This window comes from Centruroides vittatus, unplaced genomic scaffold, assembly GCF_030686945.1.
Source record: "Centruroides vittatus isolate TY-2023 unplaced genomic scaffold, ASM3068694v2 contig_651, whole genome shotgun sequence".
Taxonomy (NCBI): domain Eukaryota; kingdom Metazoa; phylum Arthropoda; class Arachnida; order Scorpiones; family Buthidae; genus Centruroides; species Centruroides vittatus.
This window is the reverse complement of record NW_027122405.1, coordinates 62,371-86,368: the sequence shown is the minus strand read 5'-3', so window position 1 is coordinate 86,368 and position 23,998 is coordinate 62,371. Positions and strand designations below refer to the sequence as shown.

Genomic DNA, 23,998 nt, shown 5'->3' with positions numbered 1-23,998 from the left:
AATAATAATTCGTAATTTTATCGAATAAATTCTTATATAAAACGTTAATAAATAAATTAAGTTAAAAGTATTTTCGTTGGTATGCGCGGAGGTAAACCAATCATTAAACTTTAATTTAATCCACTTTAGTGGTATTGCCGATAAGCTGTAGTAATCACTAATGGGATTACGACAAAACTACTTTAGTCTTTCGCTATATAAGTGTGATTCAATCAAAATTACATTTAAAAAAATTCATTTGTAAGTTTATCAATTATTGAATAATCCTAGAATATTTATCAGTTGATAAAGTTTAATTTTCAATAAAAATACACTTATTTAAATATTTGTTTTTCAGAATTTACTGTTTATTTATTGAAAAAAAAATAATATATATATATATACCTATTTTTGTTCACGCGATTTGGGGTGGGTTACGATTAAATAAAAGTCGAGTTTCCGTTTATTATAATTTTAAAAAAGTAATTAGATCTTAAGTATATTGGACGATATCGGCGAGTTTGGTTAAATGTTAGAATTTTTTGTTTATTCTAAGAAATAAAAGTCTCTTCATATTTCGAAATTGTCAAGATATCAAAATTCATTTATAAGTTAGTTAAATATCGAATTTAATTTAAAAATGAATGAATGATTTGTATTCTACTTCAGCGGGAAATGTATATTATGTAAGACAGTTCCTATATTTAGATAAGCGAGGAAAAACCGCATCGATTTTAGTAAAAATTGCGATAATCATCACATCCATTAAGTAGCAATAAATTTTAAAATGAAATTATTTTCCTTTTTTTTTATTTAATAATATAAAATATTTTATTTTAAATATATTCAATGGTTATCTCTAGATAGACGGCCACTAGTTAAACCTCCGAATAACGGCCGCTGACAAGAAAACAAAAAATGGTTGCCGTTATTGGAGGTTCGGTAGTGTATATTTTTCGCTTCAAAATATAAAAATTTAAATACAGAAGAGCGGAAACGTAATGAATAATATTAAGACTTAGGAATAAACATTGACAAAGCTGAATTCTAAAAAATAAAAAATAAATATTGAAAACAGGATGCAGCGAGGATATTAGATAATGAAAACAAAAATTAAAGTATTATTAAAAATTTTATTGTATTAAATTCTCTTAAATAACTAAATATTATAAGAAAAAATATATTTAGTAGGTCAGTAAGTTAGGACAATATAAAATAAATTTTATTAAATTAATTCTAATATTATTTAGTCTTGGATGTGAAGAGATTAAATATTGGTGATAAATATGAACGTGAGTCACATGGCCACTATTTGGAGTTCCAAATTTTCGTGGAATGACTAACATATATTTATTAAAGAGTTAACATGTTTTTAAAGGAAATAATAAATTACAATTTCTAATCTTATTTTCTACTAATATATAAATATTTTCTCTTATTTGTATTAAGAAATTTTAAAATTGTAAGTCTATAGTGACTAAATGTTTTATCATCTTAAGAATTATAAATTTAATTCTTTTTTTTTAATATTATTAATAAGTGAATAAGTAGGAGTGATATAAGCTGACATATTTCCTTTTCATGCAGACTTGAGAATAGACTTAAATGTTAGAAAATATTTTAATAATTCTGTCTGTAAGATTAATATTTTATATACATAAAAGGTAATAATATTAATAAAAAAATTTTAAATTATTATGTAAAATAGTTATGAAGGTATTAAAAACTCTAAATCATTTAATACTCAAAATAAATATTCTATAGAGAACAAATCTGTAACTAGAATAGAGAAATTAAATGCTAGATTATTGTTCCAAAAGGAAAAATAAAAGGTTTAGTGAATGATAATTAAAGATGTGGACAGAATAAGATACCAGTTAAAGCTGTCTATAAAATATTGTACTGTACATGTGAAAAAGGACATACCACTTGGGTGTGTCAGGATGTGAGATTTTATAAATAATGTTTCTTCACGTGGTCCTGTAGATTTATCTAATAATTCAAGTATCGCGTTACATTTATTTATTTAAATAATATATATATATATATTTCCAGCAGTAAAGCATAAATTAGTTCTACAGCTTAGAGATTAATACATTGTATAATATATGTTTTTAGAAATATAATGTACTGTACGTACAAAAATATAATTACATGTTTTTACTTTCTATAAATTTTCATGAAAGTTTACTCACGAGATACTTTTATGTAAATATATACTCGTTAACATTGATATTCGTTTACTTCAAGGCGATTTTAGGTCGTCCTATTTTTATGTATAGTCTCCTTGAAGAAAATGAATATTCGAAAGGTAAGTTAATATTAACTAAACTACATTCAGAATACATTTATGGAAAATGTAACATATTCAGTACCGTAGCTGGAAATTAAGTTTGATAGAAGCTAATAAATAAATTACGGCAAAGGTGTCTAGGGGATGTACCCATCCTTAACCAAATTCTTAATTGGCCGAAACGGGATGGCCTGGGGATCGAATCCGGGTGGCGAACCCAGGAATATTTCGTAGGCGGTCTGTTGGGCCCCGTCCCTCGCATTTATTACGGGCCTGACCGAACAAATAATGGGCCTAGAACAAAGCCCTTTTAGTGCCTATAAAGTAGAAAGAGTTTTAAAAACTGAAATAAATATACGAAGAATTTTTGTGGTAAATACGTAATGATCATTTATGTAATTTTTCCTGTAATTTTTTTCATATTTAAATTACGATAAATAAATCAAATATTATCTTTATATATATGTATAAGTTTTATTTAAATTACGTTACAAAAATAATTTTATGCAGAAATCTATTTCCGATGCCTCTTTACAAATGATATCTGGATACACCATTGAATTACAATAATCGTGTTCTTATATTTTTTTAACACAAACGTTTTCCAAATAAAAAAATACTGTTAAACAATAAACATTTCTGTCGGTATTAGATTTAAATTAAAACTGATATGAAAGAAAATTCAATTTTAATTTTTTAATTTGTTTTTAGTGCTTAGACCGTTAACCTATCTTGACTGCATCAATGAATGTACTGTACTGTAATTACAAAACTATGAGGATGTATGCTAACAACTAATACCAAATTAAGAAAATTTCGGAAATTTTCTTACTTTATTTTATTTATTTTTTATTGTTTTTTCCCTTTGGGCGCTAAGAGGACTTTTTAATTTTGCCAGAATCACAACTAGGCGGCCGGGTGGTGACAAACAGGGACCGACATATCCGGGACGGATCACCCCCGAAAAATTCCTACGGGGTTTTCGACCCGTCATTTGTTGTTTACCACTGGATCTTCTGGAAAACTGTGAATGTTACTAGGGTATTTATGTGAGTTTACAAATCGATTTACGGTACACCTATCAGATCCGGACCCTAGACAATTGCCTAGGCCTAAGTTTGCCCGTATTAATAACAATGGTGATACTACAATGACGTATAAGTTAACATTAATTTTAATAACATATAAGAGAATATCAAAATATCTTTGAGTTATTTAACACGTTGACTAAGTGTTTTTCTTTTCTTTCCTTTCATTTTTGTATCAAGACTGATTGATAAAAAGAAAACATCCAATAAATTTTATCCATTTCTCTTAAGCAATATAACAAGATACAAAATCCTATCCGTTCGATCTTCGTCGAACTGGATGACGTTCATTCAGAAAATTTATGAAAAATATCGAATTACTACTCCATCCAATATCTCAGGCATAACTTTATTTGATAAACTATTGATCTGGTTGTAAGTTATATATAAATGTACAGTATATATATAATTCAGTCTTATATATTTAAATTATTTCTATGCTATACTGTTTTATTTTTTTTTCAAAAATAAAAAAACAGAATATAAGTTTAAATTAAATTCGTATAAATTCTGTTCTAGATCTTATGTAAATAATGATATTTCGAAACCACAACAATAAATTTCATTTGTAAAGAGTAAATATGTATATTCATTACTACGTAAACATAGATGTTTACTTGTCTAAAATAATATCCACAGTATAAATTAATAAATAAGAAAATTTATTATAGATGTACAAGGATATTCGTAAGATAAGCTTCGATTTTTTTTCCTATTTTTTGTTTGTACGAAACGAAAAACTGTGGAAGGTTGTAAACAGATATTTATCTAAAAATTTTCTATATTTTTAGAGTAATATAAAAATTTCATTTTATCCTTGAAATATTTGCATTAATTCCTTCATAGGTTTATTTGTAGTTAAACCAATAACAGATGAATGAAGAGAGCTCTGAAAAATAGGTCACGGCTTATCTGAACTTGGCATTTTCTACTGACTAATAATAAGATAATATAAATATATATCGATTAAAAAATGATAAGAAGAAATGTTTTAATCCTTGGAATACTAATTAGATTTTACGACGGAAAACTGATAATTGGAAATTATAAAATATAGTGTAGTAATGTTGACCTATTCTCCCCAACTGCGGTCTTGTCGGCACATCCAACTTATTTACAGGCAGTCGTGAAAGTAATAAACAAGGGTAGACAAAGGGTTGTAAAAAAGGGGGAGAAAAAGCGGGAAAAACGGAGAAAGGAACGAGAGTGGAAGAAGGAGAGGTGGGAAGATGGTAGAGTGAGTGAAGAGAGAAGTGGGCAAAGAAGAATCTCGTTAACTGCATAGGATTGAGTTTCTACCGTACACGATCGAGTGTGATTAAAGTTTGGTTTTTGCTAAGATATTTGACTGTTTCAATTCGGTACGATGAACCGGCGGGAGGTAATCCATGAATGCAGGCTGGATTCTCTACGTATAGTTTCTATAAAGGAGTAAAATAAATGATTTTAAAAAGTTCAAGCGTTATTTTATGTTGTGCTATTTATATAATATGTTAACAATTTGTACAATGTGTTAAACAACTTACAATGTGCCCACCCACAACGGAAAGTGAAAACACTTTTACTTTATATTGTAGTTTCTCGGAAATTCAAGTGGTCCTTCTTCTTCCTCGATCGTTATCGATTCGGATAATATTACAAATCTGTATTTTTAATACAAATTTCCGTCTTAAATTCTACGTAACATTTTTTTTTTTAAAGAAAAAACCTCCTTTTTAAATCAAAATCAAATGAATATTGTAATTACTGTAATGTCTCTTTTTAAAGCAAGAAAATTGGAAAACAGATTTTTAATGCTTGTATTTTGTGTTTATTTTTATCATAATAAGAATGCTTATTTAAACAGAAAATGTATTGTATAGACATATCAATAGATTTGATTGTTATAAGTGTGAGAACTGGAAGGACTTCTATAAAAATGCGTATTAAACCTACTGACGCTAGTGCTGCCATCTGAAATTTAAATATAAAATTATACTAATTTTAATCATAAATTTTAATTTAATACAAAGTTACTAAAATAAACTAATATTATTTGAATTAAATTTTTCTTATTTTTTAAATTTTATATTATGAATTTTTTCTTATATATCTTTTTACGTTAGTTTTATATTTGCATTTTGCGAGGGAAGACTAATTGCTGTTTGCTACATTGTTTTTGTAAATTTTTGATAAATAAATAAAGCTAATTACAATTATTAAATTAATTCATCTCTACGTTATTAATAGATCACAAAGATTCATTTTTATCAAGTGCTTACTTTAATGAGAACTTTTCGTAAATTAATTGTTATTTGATAAGGCTCGTTTGTCTTGATCTCAATTTCCAAATTTCTGTTCTCCTGAATTTGCTGGCTGAATAGACAAGATTTTAAATGATTAGTTTTTCTAGAGATCCAAGTTTAAAGCCAGGACATCACGAAAATTTCAGAGGAGTTAATCCGGATATGTGAGATCTGATACTCATCATCAGACCATCAAGAACATAGATAGAGCCTCCTTTGGTATCTGACATATTAGAAATATATATTTTTTCCTTGGGTTGCTGGGCAGTATATTATCTAACATTTTTTTTCTATAACCAGTTATTTGATCTCACAGTAAAATCTCTTTTCCATGAGACCATCTAAATCTCTACTCTCTAGCATGCTGTGTGAGATCTGTTTCCGAGATACGACTCGTGATGCCTGATGGAGTATGTCGTCATCCCTCTAGAACTTCTCACTGTAGCTAAGTCTGCAGCGTGAGAAGCGACTTTCCGAGTGTCACGAATTGGTTGCTTAAATTTTCATAACTTTCTGTAGGGCATTATGGATATTTAATCATTTTATCTCGCTACATGACAGATGCTTTTCGATTTTATTCGGCACGTATTAACTAAACATTTCGTTTTATATTTTCAATATATTTCTCTTTATATCTTTGAAATAAACTTTCTTAATTGCAGACAATTAGGAGTATAATTAACTAGAATATTTATGGTGACAAATGATGCAGATACTTCTAGATGTTATTTAATATTTTTGAAAATATCGAGAAAACTTGTGAAATGAAAGCATTACGACTATACAGAGTAATTAATTAAGATATGGCTGTATGTGACAAAGATACCGTATTAACTAGCATATAAGATGAGGTTTTTATCTATTTTTCACTGCTTCAAAAACCTAGGTCGTCTTATACGCGCGAGCAAAGGATTCGTTTTTCTATAGCTTTTGTAAACTGTGTATTCGCATTTTTACAAGATTCTCACCTTCTGGTAGTTATAAACAATAGTATTTTATCTGGGTCGTTTGAATCGTTCTTGTGTATTGTCAGGAGTAAAGATGAATAGCAATAGGAAAAGCAAAGCTTTTGAATTGAATTCCAAAATTACACGGGTGCCCGATGTAAGTTTTAATTCATTCCCACATGAAAACAGATGATTATTTGGAAATCAGAATTCGAAGAAACTCATAAGTGTAATCGACGAAGAGTAGATTCGACTGTTAAGAATTGGCAAAAAAGGTTCCCGATTGTCCAGCTTTACGTGAACAAATTATGTTGTCGATTTTACAAGATTTTTCCTTGAAGTTTAAAATGCCAGTAATTTTTGCGGGCTAACGTGTGCATTCACATGCATTTGATATTTTATTTGTTATTAAACAAAATAAAATTAGAATTGTATTAATAAATCTAATTTTCTTTATTTTAATCTTTAAAGTCACACCTCGTCCTATATGCGAGATCGTCTTGTGGCCGTCGGCCATGATATTGTATATTCTGTATATTTTACACCCCGCGTTTCTTTATGCAGCGCTCGAGAAGCGCTTTACAGCGAACACACTGAAACTGGTTTCTAATTGGCCAACATTGCTCGTGACGTCATTTCGCTACACTCGCTGCATAAAGAAACGCGGCCATATTGAATTAGTCTTAGATTTTGTTTGTTTCTTTGTTCTTAACTCTTTCTAGAACTTTCTTTGTCTAACTCTTTTGCCCTTTGGGGAGGATTATCTTTCCCTCGATAGTAAGAACAAAAGAGGGAGTGGGGCCCTGAAGCAAAACGGACAGAAAAAGTGCCATTCTGGGTTGGAATCCCAAAGAGATAAGTGGAAAAGTCAGTGCTGAAGAAAGGGAGTAAGAATTAGTTATAAGTTTCGCTCCTGTATAGTTGTCGCGCTCAATTAACCTGCTGTTTGTTAGATCAAATTTTAACGCCTGTGTGCACAGAAACCATTTGTAAAGTTGAAATCCTATTTAAAGAACCTGTTCGGAGAGAATAAAACTGCTTTGTATTAAGCTTTGTTTTGTACCATTTCGCTCGCGGGATCGTGTACCTCTCATTACGAACACCACAATCTTATATTCGAGTAAATACGGTACTTCCGGTTTTTATTTTGAATGTGCTATCTTTTAGGCCAGTGGTGGCGAACCTATGGCACGCGTGCCCAAAGTGGCACGTAAGAGAAATCATCTGGCACGTAATGTATCATATGATTTCTGTCCTTTTCAATCATCCTTTCTGTTTATCATTTGATCATCCTTTTTTTCAATCAGATTTTTTACATTTATTCGAATTAAAGCGTATTCGTTTAATTTCTTTAAATATTATTTAATTAAGTATTCGAAGTCTAAGACTTTAGCACGCATTAACATCTTTAAAGCTAAGTATGCTTACAATATGGCACGCGGATTCAAAAAGGTTTGCCATCCCTGTTTTAGGCTAACACCGTTTTATAATTTCAACACATTGTTCTATTTCTTCGAAATAACTAACTTTTGTTATATTTTAAGCTATTATACAGTTAAAACTCGATTATATTTCACTCTTTTAATCGTCAGAATATTAAATTCAGTTGTGGGGAATTGAATTACTGTATTTTTCTTTTCTTTTTTCTTTGCTATTGTCATGATGAAGTACAATAAAATACAATACACTATATACTGTACTGTATTTTATTGTACGTAAACCTCTATTTCTGTACTACATGCTACTACTGTACTGCATATAAATGATGTAAATATTGTAAATAAACAGTTGGTTGACTGTACAATACTGTACTTATAAGAATGTGTATTAATTGTAAGTTGAAAATTCATTTTTCTGCAGAGGAGACTGGGGCTAGTTGCAACAAGGGCATGTTATAACACTATCATTATCTCTTATCGAAGTCAATTGGCATCATTTTAATTTTACACGTTTTTCTGCTTTTTGTCATAAATTGTGCGTGTTTAATGTGAAATTGCAAATTTTAAAATTTCGATATAGGTAATAAATATGTAAGCATTTTTCAAAAATCCAGAAACGAATTGCTTAACTTTCCCTGCAACATTTAAAACTTCGTGTGTGGCGCCGTCTGTTATATTTTATTTAAAACATTTTATAATTTTAATTGTTATAAAATGGCAAAAAGCTTAATTTTGTGGGTAGGGGTGGGTTTTATAAAAAATATTATAAATGCTAATCTATATATATAAAAACGAATGTATGTCTGTGTGTGTGTGTGTGTGTTTGTCCTTCATGCATTACCACACCATTTATCCGATTGCCATGAAACTTTGGGAAGTTGTTTAATACATTCCCGCGAAGGTTTGTGACATATGTGAAGATCACCATTTCCCCCCTTTCAAAAATATATTTATATATAGATTAAGGCTTTTATGTCCAACAGATGGCGCTAACTTCCGACGACCTACGTTTGCTTTTCTGTGAGGCATTATGCTTTTCTGTGAGAATGGACTAAAGCAGATCATTTTCTACCTATCTATATAAATAAAATACAACGTTTGTTTGTTCCTACCGATTCCTTCGAAATTTTGACACAACGTTGCATTCGAATATGCACGTGTTTTTATATAATATACATGTCGAAATTCCCCCTACTGGGTGGAGAGGGACGGGATTAAGGCTTACCGTGAAGAACTCGGCTTCTATTATACTATTTTAGATGCGGTTTTTTGCGTTTTTAATTGCGTTTTTATAGGTTACGTCAACAGAATATACACTAAAAAGGGATTATTCGATATTTCCTTGCGGGGAGAGGGACAGGATTAAGGCTTACTGTGAAGAACTCGGTTTCTATTTATACTATTTTACATAGTGGCGTGCCGTGACATTTGATGACAGGGAAGCTGTTTCTGTAAGAAGCCGACTTCCAGGGGCAATCAGTTAATTGCGCGTCAGTGATGGTCTAGGGCAGTGGTTCTTAACATTTTTATACTTGCGGCCCACCAAATATTTCATAATTTTTTTGTGACCCCCATTTTTTAATAATAATTTATATTTGATAATTTGATAATTTATCTATAATAAATTGATTTTTTATTATTGCTTTATTTTTTATATAATAAATGTAAATCATAACTTTATTATTTCATTATCTATTTAAATAACATTCAAACTTCACAATTAAACATGAAAACTCATTAATTTTTAACAGAAAATAAAATAAGAAACATGTCGATAAATCGATCCAATGTCGATGCTAAAACAAAACTAAAACTAAAACGCCCACTTGTCGTAAGGATTTTGCATAACTTTTGCAAAAATATTTAAATTTTCAAAGCCTACTATTTTTCCTAATTATTTTTAAAATTCCAAGCATTAATAGTTTCTTAAAATTGCTTTGGAATAAAAGAAGTAAATACTGCGGTGTAAGTAGCATATTTACATTTATTTCTTCTGTACTAACAAAGTTGTATGTAAGAAGAAATACAAAATAAATAAATAAAAACTAAATAGGAAAACTTTATCTTTCTTATTTCACTTTTCAATACGATATTCGGATTATACATCAATTTTCTTTTTATTATATTCTGAAGGAAATTTTGCATAATTTGGCAGCCCCGGCAAACTTCTTATGGACCCCCAGGGCGGCCCCCCCTGGTCTAGGTCCATTCGTATGGTCCAAGAATCACTGGTCTAGGGTCCATTCGTATTCATTTGTTCGATAAGCCAGTAAAAACTGTAGACTTCTCTAAATGTATTTTTAATATCACAATTACATTCTGAATCGCTAGCCACGATATAAGGGCTAAAATTAAAAATAAATTATAAAAACTTACTCGGTGAAATAAAATGTGCGGTGGATATACATACCTGGTACAATGTATTGTTCGATTGTATTAATATACTTTTAAAGAAAATTATAATTAAAATATAGCTTTGTAAAGAAACGTACATAAAAATAACATAAAATATTCTTTACTTTTTAAATCTTAAAACAATCCACTTAGTCAAATATCTTGATACGAGTAGCTAATGGATGGAACTAGTGACGGTCCAGGTAGGTGCGTAGTGAGTGTGTGCGTGCCAAATCCCGAGGGTGCCGATACCGGTCAATGTCAAATGCCTCTTTTGTCGCATCACTAGTATATCTCAAAGGACGCCACAGGGCTGTTGTAAATTTTAAACGTTTCTCACCGTAGCTGTAAAAATCTAACTATGTTAAACTTAATAGTCATTCGTTTTAATACCAGGTGTACACGGAAATCAGTTTCCCACTGTACTGAGCGAGTGATTGGTTCTGTTAAGCTTTTGTTGAAGTAAAATTCTGGCTCTTTCAACAGGGTTTTATTTATGTCCCCATTCCCTAATCTCTTAATTATTTAGTCACTTCTTAAGTAGAAATAAGTCGAAACCAGTTACTTTGTACCTGAATATCTGTAGTCTTGGGAAAACAGTGGAAAGACAAATTTTTATGACAACGGATATATAAATCGTAAATTTAAGGAAAATAAATTCTAGAGCTTTTTTTTGTACCATTGTATGTACTGTACGTCTTATTCATTAAATTTGGTTGTAAATGATGCTGCCAAAGTAACAGTTAATTTTTAACACTGTACTAGAATTGTACACGTTTTTTCTGCATCCCCTTACAGATGGGACGTACTAAATCGTAATATCACCGGTTTAACATTGAAATCCGTAAGTAATATAAGATGGGAGAGCGGAATAAACGCAGAATAAATATATCAAATATTTTAATGGAGTTTTTTAAAACTCCTGTCAACTATACAGAACTATCATAAAAACGTGCCAGTAAACTCCTATCGGTTGAGTTGTTATAAATCTAGTCTAGGGTGGGCAACCCTTTTTATAACATGGGCCAGAATAAATTTTACGTTTTTTTCCGCGCCGTAGTAGTTAATTGACGCCTTCTTGTGACTCGTAATTGTTTTAGTTTGCAAATATGAAATAAATAAATAAAAAGTTAATTACTACATTTATTTCTCTTATCGTTTTCGAAAATTACAAAGAATTGGATTTCCAATTTAATAATTTATTAAAGATCTCGCGGGCCGGATAGAAACTTTTCGCCAGCCGTAGCTGGCCCGCGGGTTGCCCGCCGTTGATCTAGTCTGCTCACGATTCACATAATCGGGCGAGGGTGGCCGAATATCTAGCAAGCGGCTAACAGCCCACAACCGCTCCGGGATATAAAGTCGTGGACTCTTTACGCGTGTGTCGCTTCTACCAGCTAAACCGGGTGAGGTTGGTGCTCTGTAAACCGCATGTGCTAATGCCTATATAATCTGGCTGATTAGAAACTGACCCGGTTTCGACATTCCTTCCGCCACCGAATTATTCGAATATACAATAGCAATCTTATCGTTTTTTTTCACATGTAGTATAGAAATTTGTAAAAGATACATAATGCAGTTATAATAAAATATTAATTTTAATTAATTCAAAGTACTAAAATATGAAAATTTATATAAGGAAAGGGAAGGTCATTGGAAGGTGGAATCGGCGCTTCCATCGCTTCCAATGACGGCACGCCACTGATTTTACATGCGGTTTTTTGCGTTTTTAATTGCGTTTTAATAGGTTAGGCCGCGACTCCACTAGCCGTAAAACAGCCGTAAAACCCCTCACCGTAAAAGCTTTTAATCACGTTACCTATTTGCGTTTGCGCTCGGATTGCGGTGGAGTTCCGGCTAGCGAAGCTTTTTACGGCGACAGTACTATTACGGTGTATACGTGATATATCGATATAAAGACAATAATTATATTCTACGAGTTTTCTCTATACTATAATTACAAATATAGTAAAAGTAATATCTTTACTTTCATATATTGACTTTTATTATTATATTATTAAGATAATATACAGCATTTATAAGCTTAGCTTTTATATTATATACTCCTCTAAATTGAAGGATTTTCCTTTGGCCGTTCATATCGCGTGTTTTAGGCATCCATTATTATAATCGGGATACCTCTTGTCGTAGATACACGAATACTTTCGGATGTTTTCGATAAATCTTTCTAGATCTAGAGTAGCCACGAGAGAACGTACACAAAAGCTCGTTTTCCGCCATTTTCGCACCGTGTCACGATGACCTAGATTTCACTGACTTCTGATTGGTGGATGGTACCGGTTTACGGTAGTATTCACTTCGAAAGTTGAACACTGCTCAACTCGCTTTTACGTTGGTTTTACGACCTGCTCAGGCGTAAAATATCATGGTCACGTGATTAAAAGCTTTTACGGCGAGGAGTTTTACGGCCCTTTTACGGCTAGTGGAGTCGCGGCCTTACGTCAACAGAATATACACTAAAAAGGGATTTTTCGATATTTCCTTGCGGGGAAGAGGGACAGGATTAAGGCTTACTGCGAAGAACTCTGCTTTTATTATACTATTTTAGACGCGTTTTTGATTGTGTTTTAATAGGGTACAGTACGTCAAGAGAATATACTGTACACTAAATAGGGATTTTTTGAAATTCACCCCACGGGGAAAATGTTATACATTTATAATAGATACATTTTGAGCCACAACAGCGTGTGGCCGGGTCAGCTAGTAACGAATAAAATCGTTATTAAATCCAGCTCTACTCGAGATATGACACACGACCCCCTGTATCTCTCCACTCCCTCGATCTTCTTTAACCACCAAAATGTAACTGCATCGATCTCTCTAATACGTAAACCTACCTGCAAAATTCCAGAAATTTACCACAAAAAGCACGGAAATTATTAAGCTTTAGAGTGAGTGAACAAAATCGTGCTCCCACACAGAAAAAAACCCGAAAATTAGAATTGTTTTTTATGTGGATGTTAGTGTAGGGGTACGATTTTGGGATTTCTGTGTGTAGGAAAAGAAACCCAAATTTTGGTTTTTTTTTTCATTTCTCGACGTTTCAAGGTCCCCTGAGTCCAAAAATGTAAATCTTGGAAAATGATTTTTTGACCGATCACCATACTTTCCCCTCTGTTATGTATAACAGCTGGGAAAGTAAAAGTCGTTTTTCTTTCACTTTAATATTAACCATTAATATGAGCGAGTTTTTCTTAGAATACAGCGGTGCCTCATATAACGTACTTAATCCGTTCCAGGTGCACGTCCGTTAAGTGAAATGTCCGTTATACGAAACGCATTTTCCCATAGAAATACATGTTAAAACATCTAATTTGTTCCGCAGCATAAAATAACCGTACTGTATCATAAAAAAATGAACATGGGGTGCGTTCTTTTATTCTTCCGCGTAACTCCGCGCAAGCGACATCCGTTTAAAAATTCCGGCGGAACGTGTTCCTAAATTCCGGTGGGAGTGCGCGCCGTCGAACGGCAAAAACGGCCGCTTGTAACAGTAGTTTACGGTGGAAAGCAACATGGCGTCCTCCATGGCTCAGATAGTTTCGTTTCCGGGTCCATTATGTGGTTTTATGAATGAAAATTTAGAAATTGTGAAAGCGCGAGTTAGCGCACGCTGTGATGTAAGTGTCTTTACGAATTTTTTTCGAATGGTAGCCCGCATTCTAATTTTTTTCGTGGCTATTTTGAATGCTCTTTCAATAAATAATCCATTTTATGGTTAAAATTTTACAATCGGGACCCTTCTTTTGCCCTTAAAAGCTCATATTTTAGAATTATAGATTCCTCTATCACGATACTATCGATAGTGTTGGCACTGCCATCTTTCTTTCTTTCACCGTCGTTCCTAAATGCCTACAAACAGCAACGCACTCCCGTAGTAGAGGAGACGCAGAGCGACCGCTATTAAAGAACGCACCCATGGAGCAGTCACCAATTATGCCGGAAAGTCCGTTGTTTGCAGCCAGTCCGTTGCTCGAGTCACGTAACGGCCAAACAGAAAGTCCGTTGTTCGCAGCGTCCGTTATTCGAGGCGTACGTTATACGAAGCACCACTATACTTTGAAATAATTCAAAAAATAAATAATTCTTAATAATAATAATAATAATAATAATAATAGACTTTCTTTTTGAAAATCAAATTTCCCAAAACTTTATGCAAAATGTCTGGTCAATTTAATAAGTTAATCCATATTTATCGGGCCGCGTGGCCGTTTTACTCATTATTCATAATGCCCGACTATTATGAATAATGACCTATTAATCGACCCATAACGCGTATCTATATACAGTGGTGCCTCGTATAACGTACGCCTCGAATAACGGACGCTGCGAACAACGGACTTTCTGTTTGGCCGTTACGTGACTCGAGCAACGGACTGGCTGCGAACAACGGACTTTCCGGCATAATTGGTGACTGCTCCATGGGTGCGTTTTTTAATAGCGGTCGCTCTGCGTTTCCGCTACTACGGGAGTGCGCTGCTGTTTGTAGGCATTTAGGAACGACAGTGAAAGAAAGAAAGATTGTGGCGCCCGCACTATCGATATTATCGTGATGGAGGAATCTATAATTCTAAAATATGAGCTTTTAAAGGCAAAAGAAGGGCCCTAATTGTAAAATTTAACCATAAAATGGATTATTTGTTGAAAGCGCATTCAAAATAGCCACGAAAAAAATTAGAATGCGGGCTACCATTTGAAAAAAATTCGTAAAGACACATTACCGCGTGCACTAACTTGCACTTTCACAATTTCTAAATTTTCATTCATAAAACCACATAATAGACCCGGAAACGAAACTATCTGAGCCATGGAGGACGCCATGTTGCTTTCCACAATAAACTATTGCTACAAGCGGCCGTTTTTGCCGTTCGACGGCGCGCACTCCCACCGGAATTTAGGAACGCGTTCCGCAGGAATTTTTAAACGGATGTCGCTCGCGTAGAGTTACGCGGAGGAATAAAAGAACACACCCCATGTTCATTTTTTATGATACAGTACGGTTATTTTATTCTGCGGAACGAATTAGATGTTTTAACATGTATTTCTATGGGAAAATGCGTTTCGTATAACGGACGTGCACCTGGAACGGATTAAGTACGTTATATGAGGCACCACTGTATATAACCCATTGAACACGTGCCTGTCCGTCCGCGTAACGGTATGCCAAAAACAGGCACTAGAGGCGCCCCTATCGTGTGTCATATTTCAAACACTTAATTTAAATAATAATTTATATTGTTAATTTAACACTCACTAGGGGCGCCCTAGCGAATGTTACCAGCGAAGGTAAAGAAACAAATTAAACCATTTTTAAGTATTTATAGAATGTTTAATAACAGTAAATAATGATTTTTAATTATTATAAAATTTGTAAAGAACGCCCACTAGGGGGCGTCCCGGGGCTCTTAGTAGTTCATAAAGTGATAAAAGTTTTGAGGAGTTGAATTTTATTGGACGTCCGAAAAAGAGAGGGATTACGGAAACTGGGATAATAGGGGAGGAAGAATAAAAATTTCAAGTAAAATGCAGATATAATTTATGGACAGCTCCTAACGTAAATACGCTCCTAACGTAAATACGTTAGGAGCTGTCTGTAAATGTAAATTTGATTTAAAAAGTTTTAAAAATACAAAATAATATTTGAATAGTCTATTGAGTTTCTGATATAGGCCTAATGCGTAAAAGTTTAGAAAAAAAAAAAAAAACTTAAAAGAATCGCAAAACGTAGGAAAATATTAAATAGAGAAACGATTAATTGCAGCGTACTAATGCTTGTTATGCTTATTTGAAATTCCAAAATATTTTAACATTTATTAACTTCTATTTTTAAAAGTATTAAAATATATTTTCATAAAAAGTTATTTACAATTATAATTGTGCGAAAATGCAGTTATTAATATTTAACAAGTCACCAAAGATTTTGTATGTACTGTATATATATGTGTGTGTGTGTGTATATGAGTTTAGATCAGGCCTGGCCAACCCAAATTGTTTCGCGGGCCACTTTGATCACGCGTAACGTTACGGTGGACCACAATTTAGGCAAACATGCTTTTAAAAAAGTAAAACAAATACAAAATGAATAAGATTTTATTGTTATCCCAAGAGTTCGTACTCGCACTTGCGCATTGTAACAATGACACAGCATTTATTTAATTTTTTAGTATACACATAACGGGAAACAAAAGTTTTAATAGATATATAATATCGCTTAGCGGGCCACACAATTTAACGTGGCGGCCCGCGGGCCGCGGGTTGGCCAGGCCTGGTTTAGATGGATGTAAATGTGTATTCACTGTTATAAAAAAAACAAACGTCGAGGAAGGCGTGGAGCGCAGTTAAAAAAAAATAGAAGACGAAGACGAACACCAAGGTTAGAAACGTTTCTTAACGTTTCGAAGACGAACGTTAAGAAAAAAAAGCAGCTTTCTTTGTTTTTGTTGATTATTGGCTCAACTGTATTTTACCTTCTCATTATTCTTGTTCCTACATGTATAAGCTTACATTAACACAATTTTATGTGCATATAACTTACGTATTACAAAGCTTTTACAGTCGTACAATTTTATCAGTTTTATCATTTTTCAATAAAATGCATTCCATAATTTGTTTTTGAAAATTGAATATTTGAAGCCAATGAAGTAACGAGACTGAAATTAATAACTGAAAATTTATTATTCTTAGTAAGAATTTCGAAAATATAGTCGAATTTAGCTTTTCTTTTTTAATTTATGTTTTTCTTTACTAGTTTCAAAAGCTGATTTTTTCCATTTTTTCATGCCGGGGAGCGTCGTAAATATCGCTGGTATATCGAGGTTTCTCTGAGGAGGATTTATAGTTTTCAATTCATATGTTGGAAGACTCATGAAGGGAAACACCTAGAAAATAATAATATTTATATCATTCATATACCAGACATCAAAACATAAAAATAATTAAAGTGCCGTTTTAAAAATTAGTAATGATGATAACAGCAATTAATTAATCATTGTTTTCTTAATTATGGGTTAAATAAGATGAAATACTGAATACTGAATATCAAGGATTATATTTATTAAAACAAAGGCAAAGAAAGGATCCACAAGATTTGTTTGAATGATGAAAAAATAATATAGATAGATTTTATTCGATATTAAAATTGAAATTTATATGCTATTCTAGAAAGTTTAGTTATGTTAATTATATTTACAAAATATACAGGGTGGCAGAAGAACCAGTGGATGAAACGCCTTCATACTTTCCAGATTACGAAGAAGCGATTTTGGCAATTTTTTAAAAAGTTCAGGTATTCGACGATTAAAGGAATATGGCGCTGCAGCGGGAAAAGATTATGACAGGGTGAACTGATGGGTATGCATTTTTTACAACCATTTGCACCCTGTAGACACTAACAGGAGGCCCACCAGTGGCCAAGCGGTTCCGTTCCCTGAACACTGGGAGTTCGGTCTTGGGTTCGGGCTTCGTCAAGACAGTCGGTTTTCTCCACTTCTGCAACGCCTGAATAGGGACCAGTTACTCTTAAAAGACTTCCCGGATGGCATTATTCCTCGCTCTCACATATGGCCAAGCAGTTAAGCTCCGGCCGGCTCATGGGATAGTAACACCATCGCACTATCGGAGAAATAAAGCCGCAAAGGCTAATACTCCATATAAAATGAGACATAGAAAAAAAGGACATTAACAGGATCATTTTAGTAAGCCCTTTATGAGTTTGGCCGTGCCCACAATGGGCGGTTGGACAGTGAGGAACGGGGCTCGAACTATCTGGACGGACTACAACTTGAAAAATTCATGGGGTTTTTCGATTCCGGGTTAGGCTGCCGCCTTAACCGTCGGATGGGTACGATTGGACAGTAAACCATAACTTACTCAAGGCATACGAACTTTAATCGATAGATTTTTATTTTGTTCCTTGCATTAATGCGCTACATGAAAGAGGTTTAGACCTAGTCTTTAGTGAGCTATTAAACACGATGAAATGAAGACTAATATTCAATATGTTGGCTACTGTGCAGGATACTCGTAACACCATATTTTTATCGTTAAGTAGTAAAACTATTTTTTATTGCCAAAACCTTTTCCTCGTGAAAGAGTATATTTTCCAGAAGATGGAAAATGCAAAGTGTGATAGCATCTCGCCCACTGTTTCTCTCTACAGATCGCTCTGAATACCGATACTTTAATTTGCATTACTCTGATTTCGTAAAAATTAGTATAAATACTTACAAAATGTATATATATACTGTATATTGTGTATGACTAACTTTTTTTTTTATTTATTTATTTTTTTTTAACTCTTTCCGCCCTGTGGGCACTAAGAGGGCCTCTTTTAGTAGGCCCATTATGGGTTCGGCCAGGTCCACAATGGGGCGACCGGGTGGTGAGGGACGGGGCCCGACATATCCGAACGGACCACCCCCCGAAAAATTCCTGGGGATTATTCGACCCGTTCGGATTCGATCCCGGGTCCCCCAGATCGGTAGGCTGCCACCTTTACCGTTCGGCCATCCGGCCGTCTGTATGACTAACTTAGAGTGAAGAAAATTTTAGAGAATGAATATATTCTAGAATCAATTTCTTTCTTTTAACAGCGATTTTAAAATGTCTTTGCATATTTTCAATGTGTTTGTATTCCTTATTTTTGATATTAAACTGAAATTAATTTTAATCGATTCTAATAATTGAGAAAATCCAAAGTTGAGAAAAAAATTCTCGTTGAATGCTGCACAATTCATAATATTGTGGTATTCTAAAATTTGAAAATAAATAAGAAACCCGTTATGATTTATCTCGAAGTGCAAATAGATTTTTTTTTTTTAAATCGAAAAGATTATCAAAATATATTTATCAGATATTTATGCAGCGAAAAATGAAACTTTTATCTTTACAATAATCTAAAAATAAGATATGCTCATGTCTTCAATTGATTAGCATACAATTTATGTTACTTTCGAGTAGATCTTCGCTAACAGGATTATATGTATCGAGTTTTAAACGAAATTGTTAATTAAATTCAATAAAATATCAATTAGTTTCATCTCACCTCTTTTTCATTTGACACAAGGTTAATCTTTGGTAGTGGAAGATAATCATATTTGGTTTGATAATATTTTCCCAAAATATGTTTCGGTAATTTGAAATCAAAGAAATCATCTTCATATATTTTCTTTTTGTCAACTTCAACTTCTTTGATGATTTTACCAGCAGCTACAGCTCTCTTTTGCTTGTCTAATAGCATCCACAGAAAGCGAATGACATTTAGCGTAGCCTTCCAGAGTCTTGACATTCCACCATTTAAAACCTAAAATTGATAAGGATTCCATTAACCTGTTTTAAATCAAAGATTTAAAGATAATATATACCAACCCTTAGCGTCATAGGTGTTCCGCATCTTTTGATTTCTTCGGGAATGACATAACGAGAAGTTGCAAGGTAAGAGCGATCCAAATTCCATGGATGTTTGTCTCCAAGTGTTCCTAGAAACCTTCCGTTGAGGGTCCATAGTCGAACACAGCAATCGGTACTTCCAGTGATGATATATTTATAATTTTCTACGAATTCTATACAGTTAGCGGTAACTGTATGACCTCTGAATCGGTTTAGCAGTACAGGCGGTTTCCCCAGCAGATAATAATCGTCTTCTGGTTGTTCGGGCAAAACTTTTTTCTTACACATAAGGAAACCGGGAAGAATTCTGGTATATGTGAAGGATTTTAACTCTTTTTCTAAATCGCCAATGTTTAAACCATTGTAAAAATCGGCTAAATACCATACTGAGATGTAACCACTAGTATCACCTAAAAACATTATACAATGATTTATTTTTTATAAAATTAACTTATTATGTATTATTATCTTCATATAATTTTTAAAAATTTATATTTATACAAAAAATGATGTAAGATAGTTTTGAAACGTATAGAAATTCAGTATAAATTAGAAATGAATTTATAAAGTTCCTAATAAACTGTCAAAGTTTATAGATGAAAAGAAAAAACTATTTTACTTTATTTACAAATTCAATAATTTAACATATTAATTAAAATTTAATTTAGAAAAGATTACTGCAATTAATCTAAAAGATTTTTTACTGGTTTTGCCCTGTGGGCACTAAGTGACTCATCGTTGGTTCGGCAGACCCAAAATGGGGCGACCAGATAGTGAAGGAGGACCACCCTCCGAAAAGAGCGGTAGGCTGACACCTTAACTGTCTCATCATTCAACCGCTAAAAAATATGCTTATACAGAAATGTAATAAATGAAAAATTTATTTTTTAAAAAAGTTTTTGAAAATGTTGCGGGTTGAGGCACCCTCATCATATACATCACTATAATGCCTTTATATACTATCACATCTGCAATACTATTTGCAAATAGGATGACCGAAAATACAATTTAATCAGTACTGTTTTTGATATTGGGGTGGGGTGGCTTCACTTCCAACATATACATCACTATAATGTGTTTATATACACACACCTAAAATATCTCTGATATTACTGAGTAAATTTTACATTTATGTTAATTTAGTTATGTTTATCAGGTTTTGGGATGGGAAGGATAGTGGGGGTGGAACAATCCCATCATCCTTCCCATTCCGAATTGAAATACATTGTTATCGGACTTAGTAGGCTGAAACTTTCAATTACATATACACAAATTTGCAGTTCGCACTGATTCTGTAAAATACGTTTGGAGTTTGCCAGTTCAAATATATTTTACAGAATCAGTTAGAGAAAATCACCTTTCCAATTAAATTAATATTTTAAGATTGTAGAAGATATTTACTCATTAATTTATGTTATACAAAATTTATAATACAAATAGAAAAATTAATCTTTTCAAAACAAAAATAATTAAATTAATGATAAAATTCGTACTTGTCAGTAAATATGTGTTCTCACTATTAGTTTTTATGTATGTAATAGCATCCTTTCTTCTTACTGCTCCAAAGAATCTTACGAGAAGCGTGCATTCCGCATCAATCGCCCATCCTCTTATATATCCGTCTTTTCCAGTGGCTAAAAGATTAACAATTCCCGAAGCTGGTAGGCGATTTTGTAGAAATAATATATTATCTATAGAAGCATAAGGCTTCTTTGGTATGTTAAGTGTTTTAGGCACTTCCGAAAAACTAGGTCGATTTCTCTTAATCATCCTCAGTTCTTGTTCAGTCAATTTTTCTACATCATCCAACTTTCTATCGTCGTGAAGTATATGCTTCGTATAACCTATTTCTATACTCCATAATACGATTTCACCATCGAAAGAGCTAGTCGCCACGATATGCCTTTTATTAACTGCTAAGCCGGAGATGTCTTCTTTATGAACAATTTGCCATATTCTTCTCTTAGATTCGTATTCACTATCATGAAACACTGTAACTCGTTTATCTTTGCCTACTACGAATATCTTATTATCAGAGACGACAATTTTATTTATTTCCTTTCGGTCTTTAGTACTTAATTCTACTAATAATTCTCCATTGCAGAAATTCCATGTCTTGATACAACCGAAACGGGTACCAGTTATCAGCCTTTTCTTGCTTCCGTCTAATGTAATTGCTGTAATAACATCGCCATCTTTAATCATTTTCTTTGTGACTGGTTCAAATTGTAATATTTTAGCGCCATTTTTTAAGTTCCAAATTTTTATATATTTATCGCAACCACTGATAATGTATTCGTATTTGTCGCTGAAGAGTACATCTAAAATTCTATTTGGGTGGCTTTTTATCTCTTTATAATATTGTGTATGCCGAGATTTAAAAATCTCCAAATTATTGCTACCAATAATGATAGTAGTAGAATTTGGATTATAAAAGGCTGAAGTCAGTCTGGATTGCCTGGTATTCAAGTTTAAAGTTGCAAGAGATCTGTCGAGTGTCTTGATATTTCCATCAATCTTCAGTACTGCTTCTTGTCTTTCTGTATCCCAAACAAAAATATATTTGCACATACCGATGCTGAAAGCAAGATGTCTTTTACTATCCATGAACACTTTCATAACTGGAGATGCATGGCCAAAAAGTATAGCAGAGGCTTTATTTGTAACGTAGGGATTCCATATTCGAACTGAGTAATCTATTCCCCCAGTTACGATCAAATTTTGAATATAACAATAATCAAAACATAAAATCCCTCTCCTGACTTTAAATCTGTGATCAACATTCTTGGTTATGGGATGGATGCAAAGAGATACATTGCTACTAGCAGCACATGATATGATAGAATTAATACGTTCAACATATTTCACCTGTTCGACCCAATTATCATATCTGAATTCGAACCAATTTAATTTTATGCTTGTTATCTTCCCGTTTATTATTTCTTTTACACGAATGACAGACGAGAGACCATAGAGAGTATCCACTCCAAAAGGAGAGCCAATTTCACATTCCGTAAAGTTGAAATAACCAACATCTCCGTGGTCGTTTCCTATAGATAGATATCCGTGTTTAAAATCTTCTGGATCGATGGCGTAATCCATGCAAATGATATCATAATAAAAGCCTATTATTTCATATTTTTTCGTGAAAAGAAAAGGATGGCAGACGTAGAAACGGATATCTCTCAAATTAGTCGAAATGACTAACATTTTTGCGTTTATCATGAAAACCATGGCGTTAACACAAACGGAATTATATATCTGACCAAGGGCATCCAGTCGATTGATCCGACGTAAATCAGCAGATAAAAAATCTAAAATACCTTTTTCGGATACAATTATGTATTGACCATTTTCAGATAGGCAAGATTTCCCTTGAATATGATTTTCATAGTATATAACCTCTTTAATACTATCATTTCTGGGAAGTTTCATTGTCCTATAGTCGCCTACGAATTCCAATTCTTCTCCTTCAGTAGTTTTTATCGTTTTAGTATCTTCCTTGAAGGGCCTGTGAAGTCCAAAAGACTGACTCATGTTTTTGTTGAAGGAGTCTTTCATAATGTAAGCTATAAATTGTCTCCAAGTTATTTCTTGTTCGCAATATATGTCCACTTTATCGAAAAGACTTCTTATTTCATCTTCCGTGATTGGTTTTGAAATGACATTTTCTATCAGAAATTTGAAAATGTCAAAGTCGATCTTTTTATCTTCGACTCTGTCATCTGAAGTGGACGATAATAGCTCCTTCATTCTTTCTAGATGGGACTTTCTCAACAAATCCTCTATTCTTTCTGGTTCCATTTTCACTTTTCTTTTATCACACCGTCAAAACTAAAAATATAAAACAAAATTATAGAATTTCTTTAAAAGAATAGAACGTCATCAAACGGAAATTTTAAAAACTATTCTTCGCTTGTAATTGTGGTTTCATATTTAAATTCGTTCGAAAACGTTGTTTTCAAAATACATTATCTGCATTAAAAATTCTATGCCATAAATACAAAATATCTCAATCATTTACTAATTTTGGAATTAATATTCGGAGTAAATTGCACAATATAATCATTATATAACTATTAACTTTTATTAATTTTTTAAAATTAAGTTTTAATTTATAGGGATTTTTCTATAAATTAAAATTTCCCTAAAATATTTTTTGTAA

At 32.7% G+C, this 23,998-nt stretch overlaps 1 protein-coding gene across 1 annotated transcript; it reads right to left on the bottom strand.

Moving 5' to 3' along the window:
• Positions 1–17,115: 17,115 nt before the first annotated feature.
• WDY (WD repeat-containing protein WDY) lies at positions 17,116–23,770 on the bottom strand. Its single transcript, XM_067275896.1, has 4 exons — positions 21,327–23,770; positions 19,813–20,243; positions 19,490–19,747; positions 17,116–17,324 (listed from the first exon to the last, which is right to left on the bottom strand). Exons 1-4 carry the CDS (start codon positions 23,635–23,637, stop codon positions 17,157–17,159), a joined length of 3,168 nt encoding a protein of 1,055 aa, XP_067131997.1. The 5' UTR covers positions 23,638–23,770; the 3' UTR covers positions 17,116–17,156.
• Positions 23,771–23,998: the final 228 nt, after the last annotated feature.

Excerpts from the sequence above, each read along its gene's own strand:
- WDY (XM_067275896.1), bottom strand. The coding sequence starts at position 23,637 with ATGGAACCAGAAAGAATAGAGGATTTGTTGAGAAAGTCCCATCTAGAA. Across the intron at positions 19,748-19,812 it reads GAACACCTATGACGCTAAGG|GTTTTAAATGGTGGAATGTC; the intron begins GTTGGTATATAT and ends TATCAATTTTAG. Across the intron at positions 17,325-19,489 it reads TTGTGTCAAATGAAAAAGAG|GTGTTTCCCTTCATGAGTCT; the intron begins GTGAGATGAAAC and ends ATTATTTTCTAG.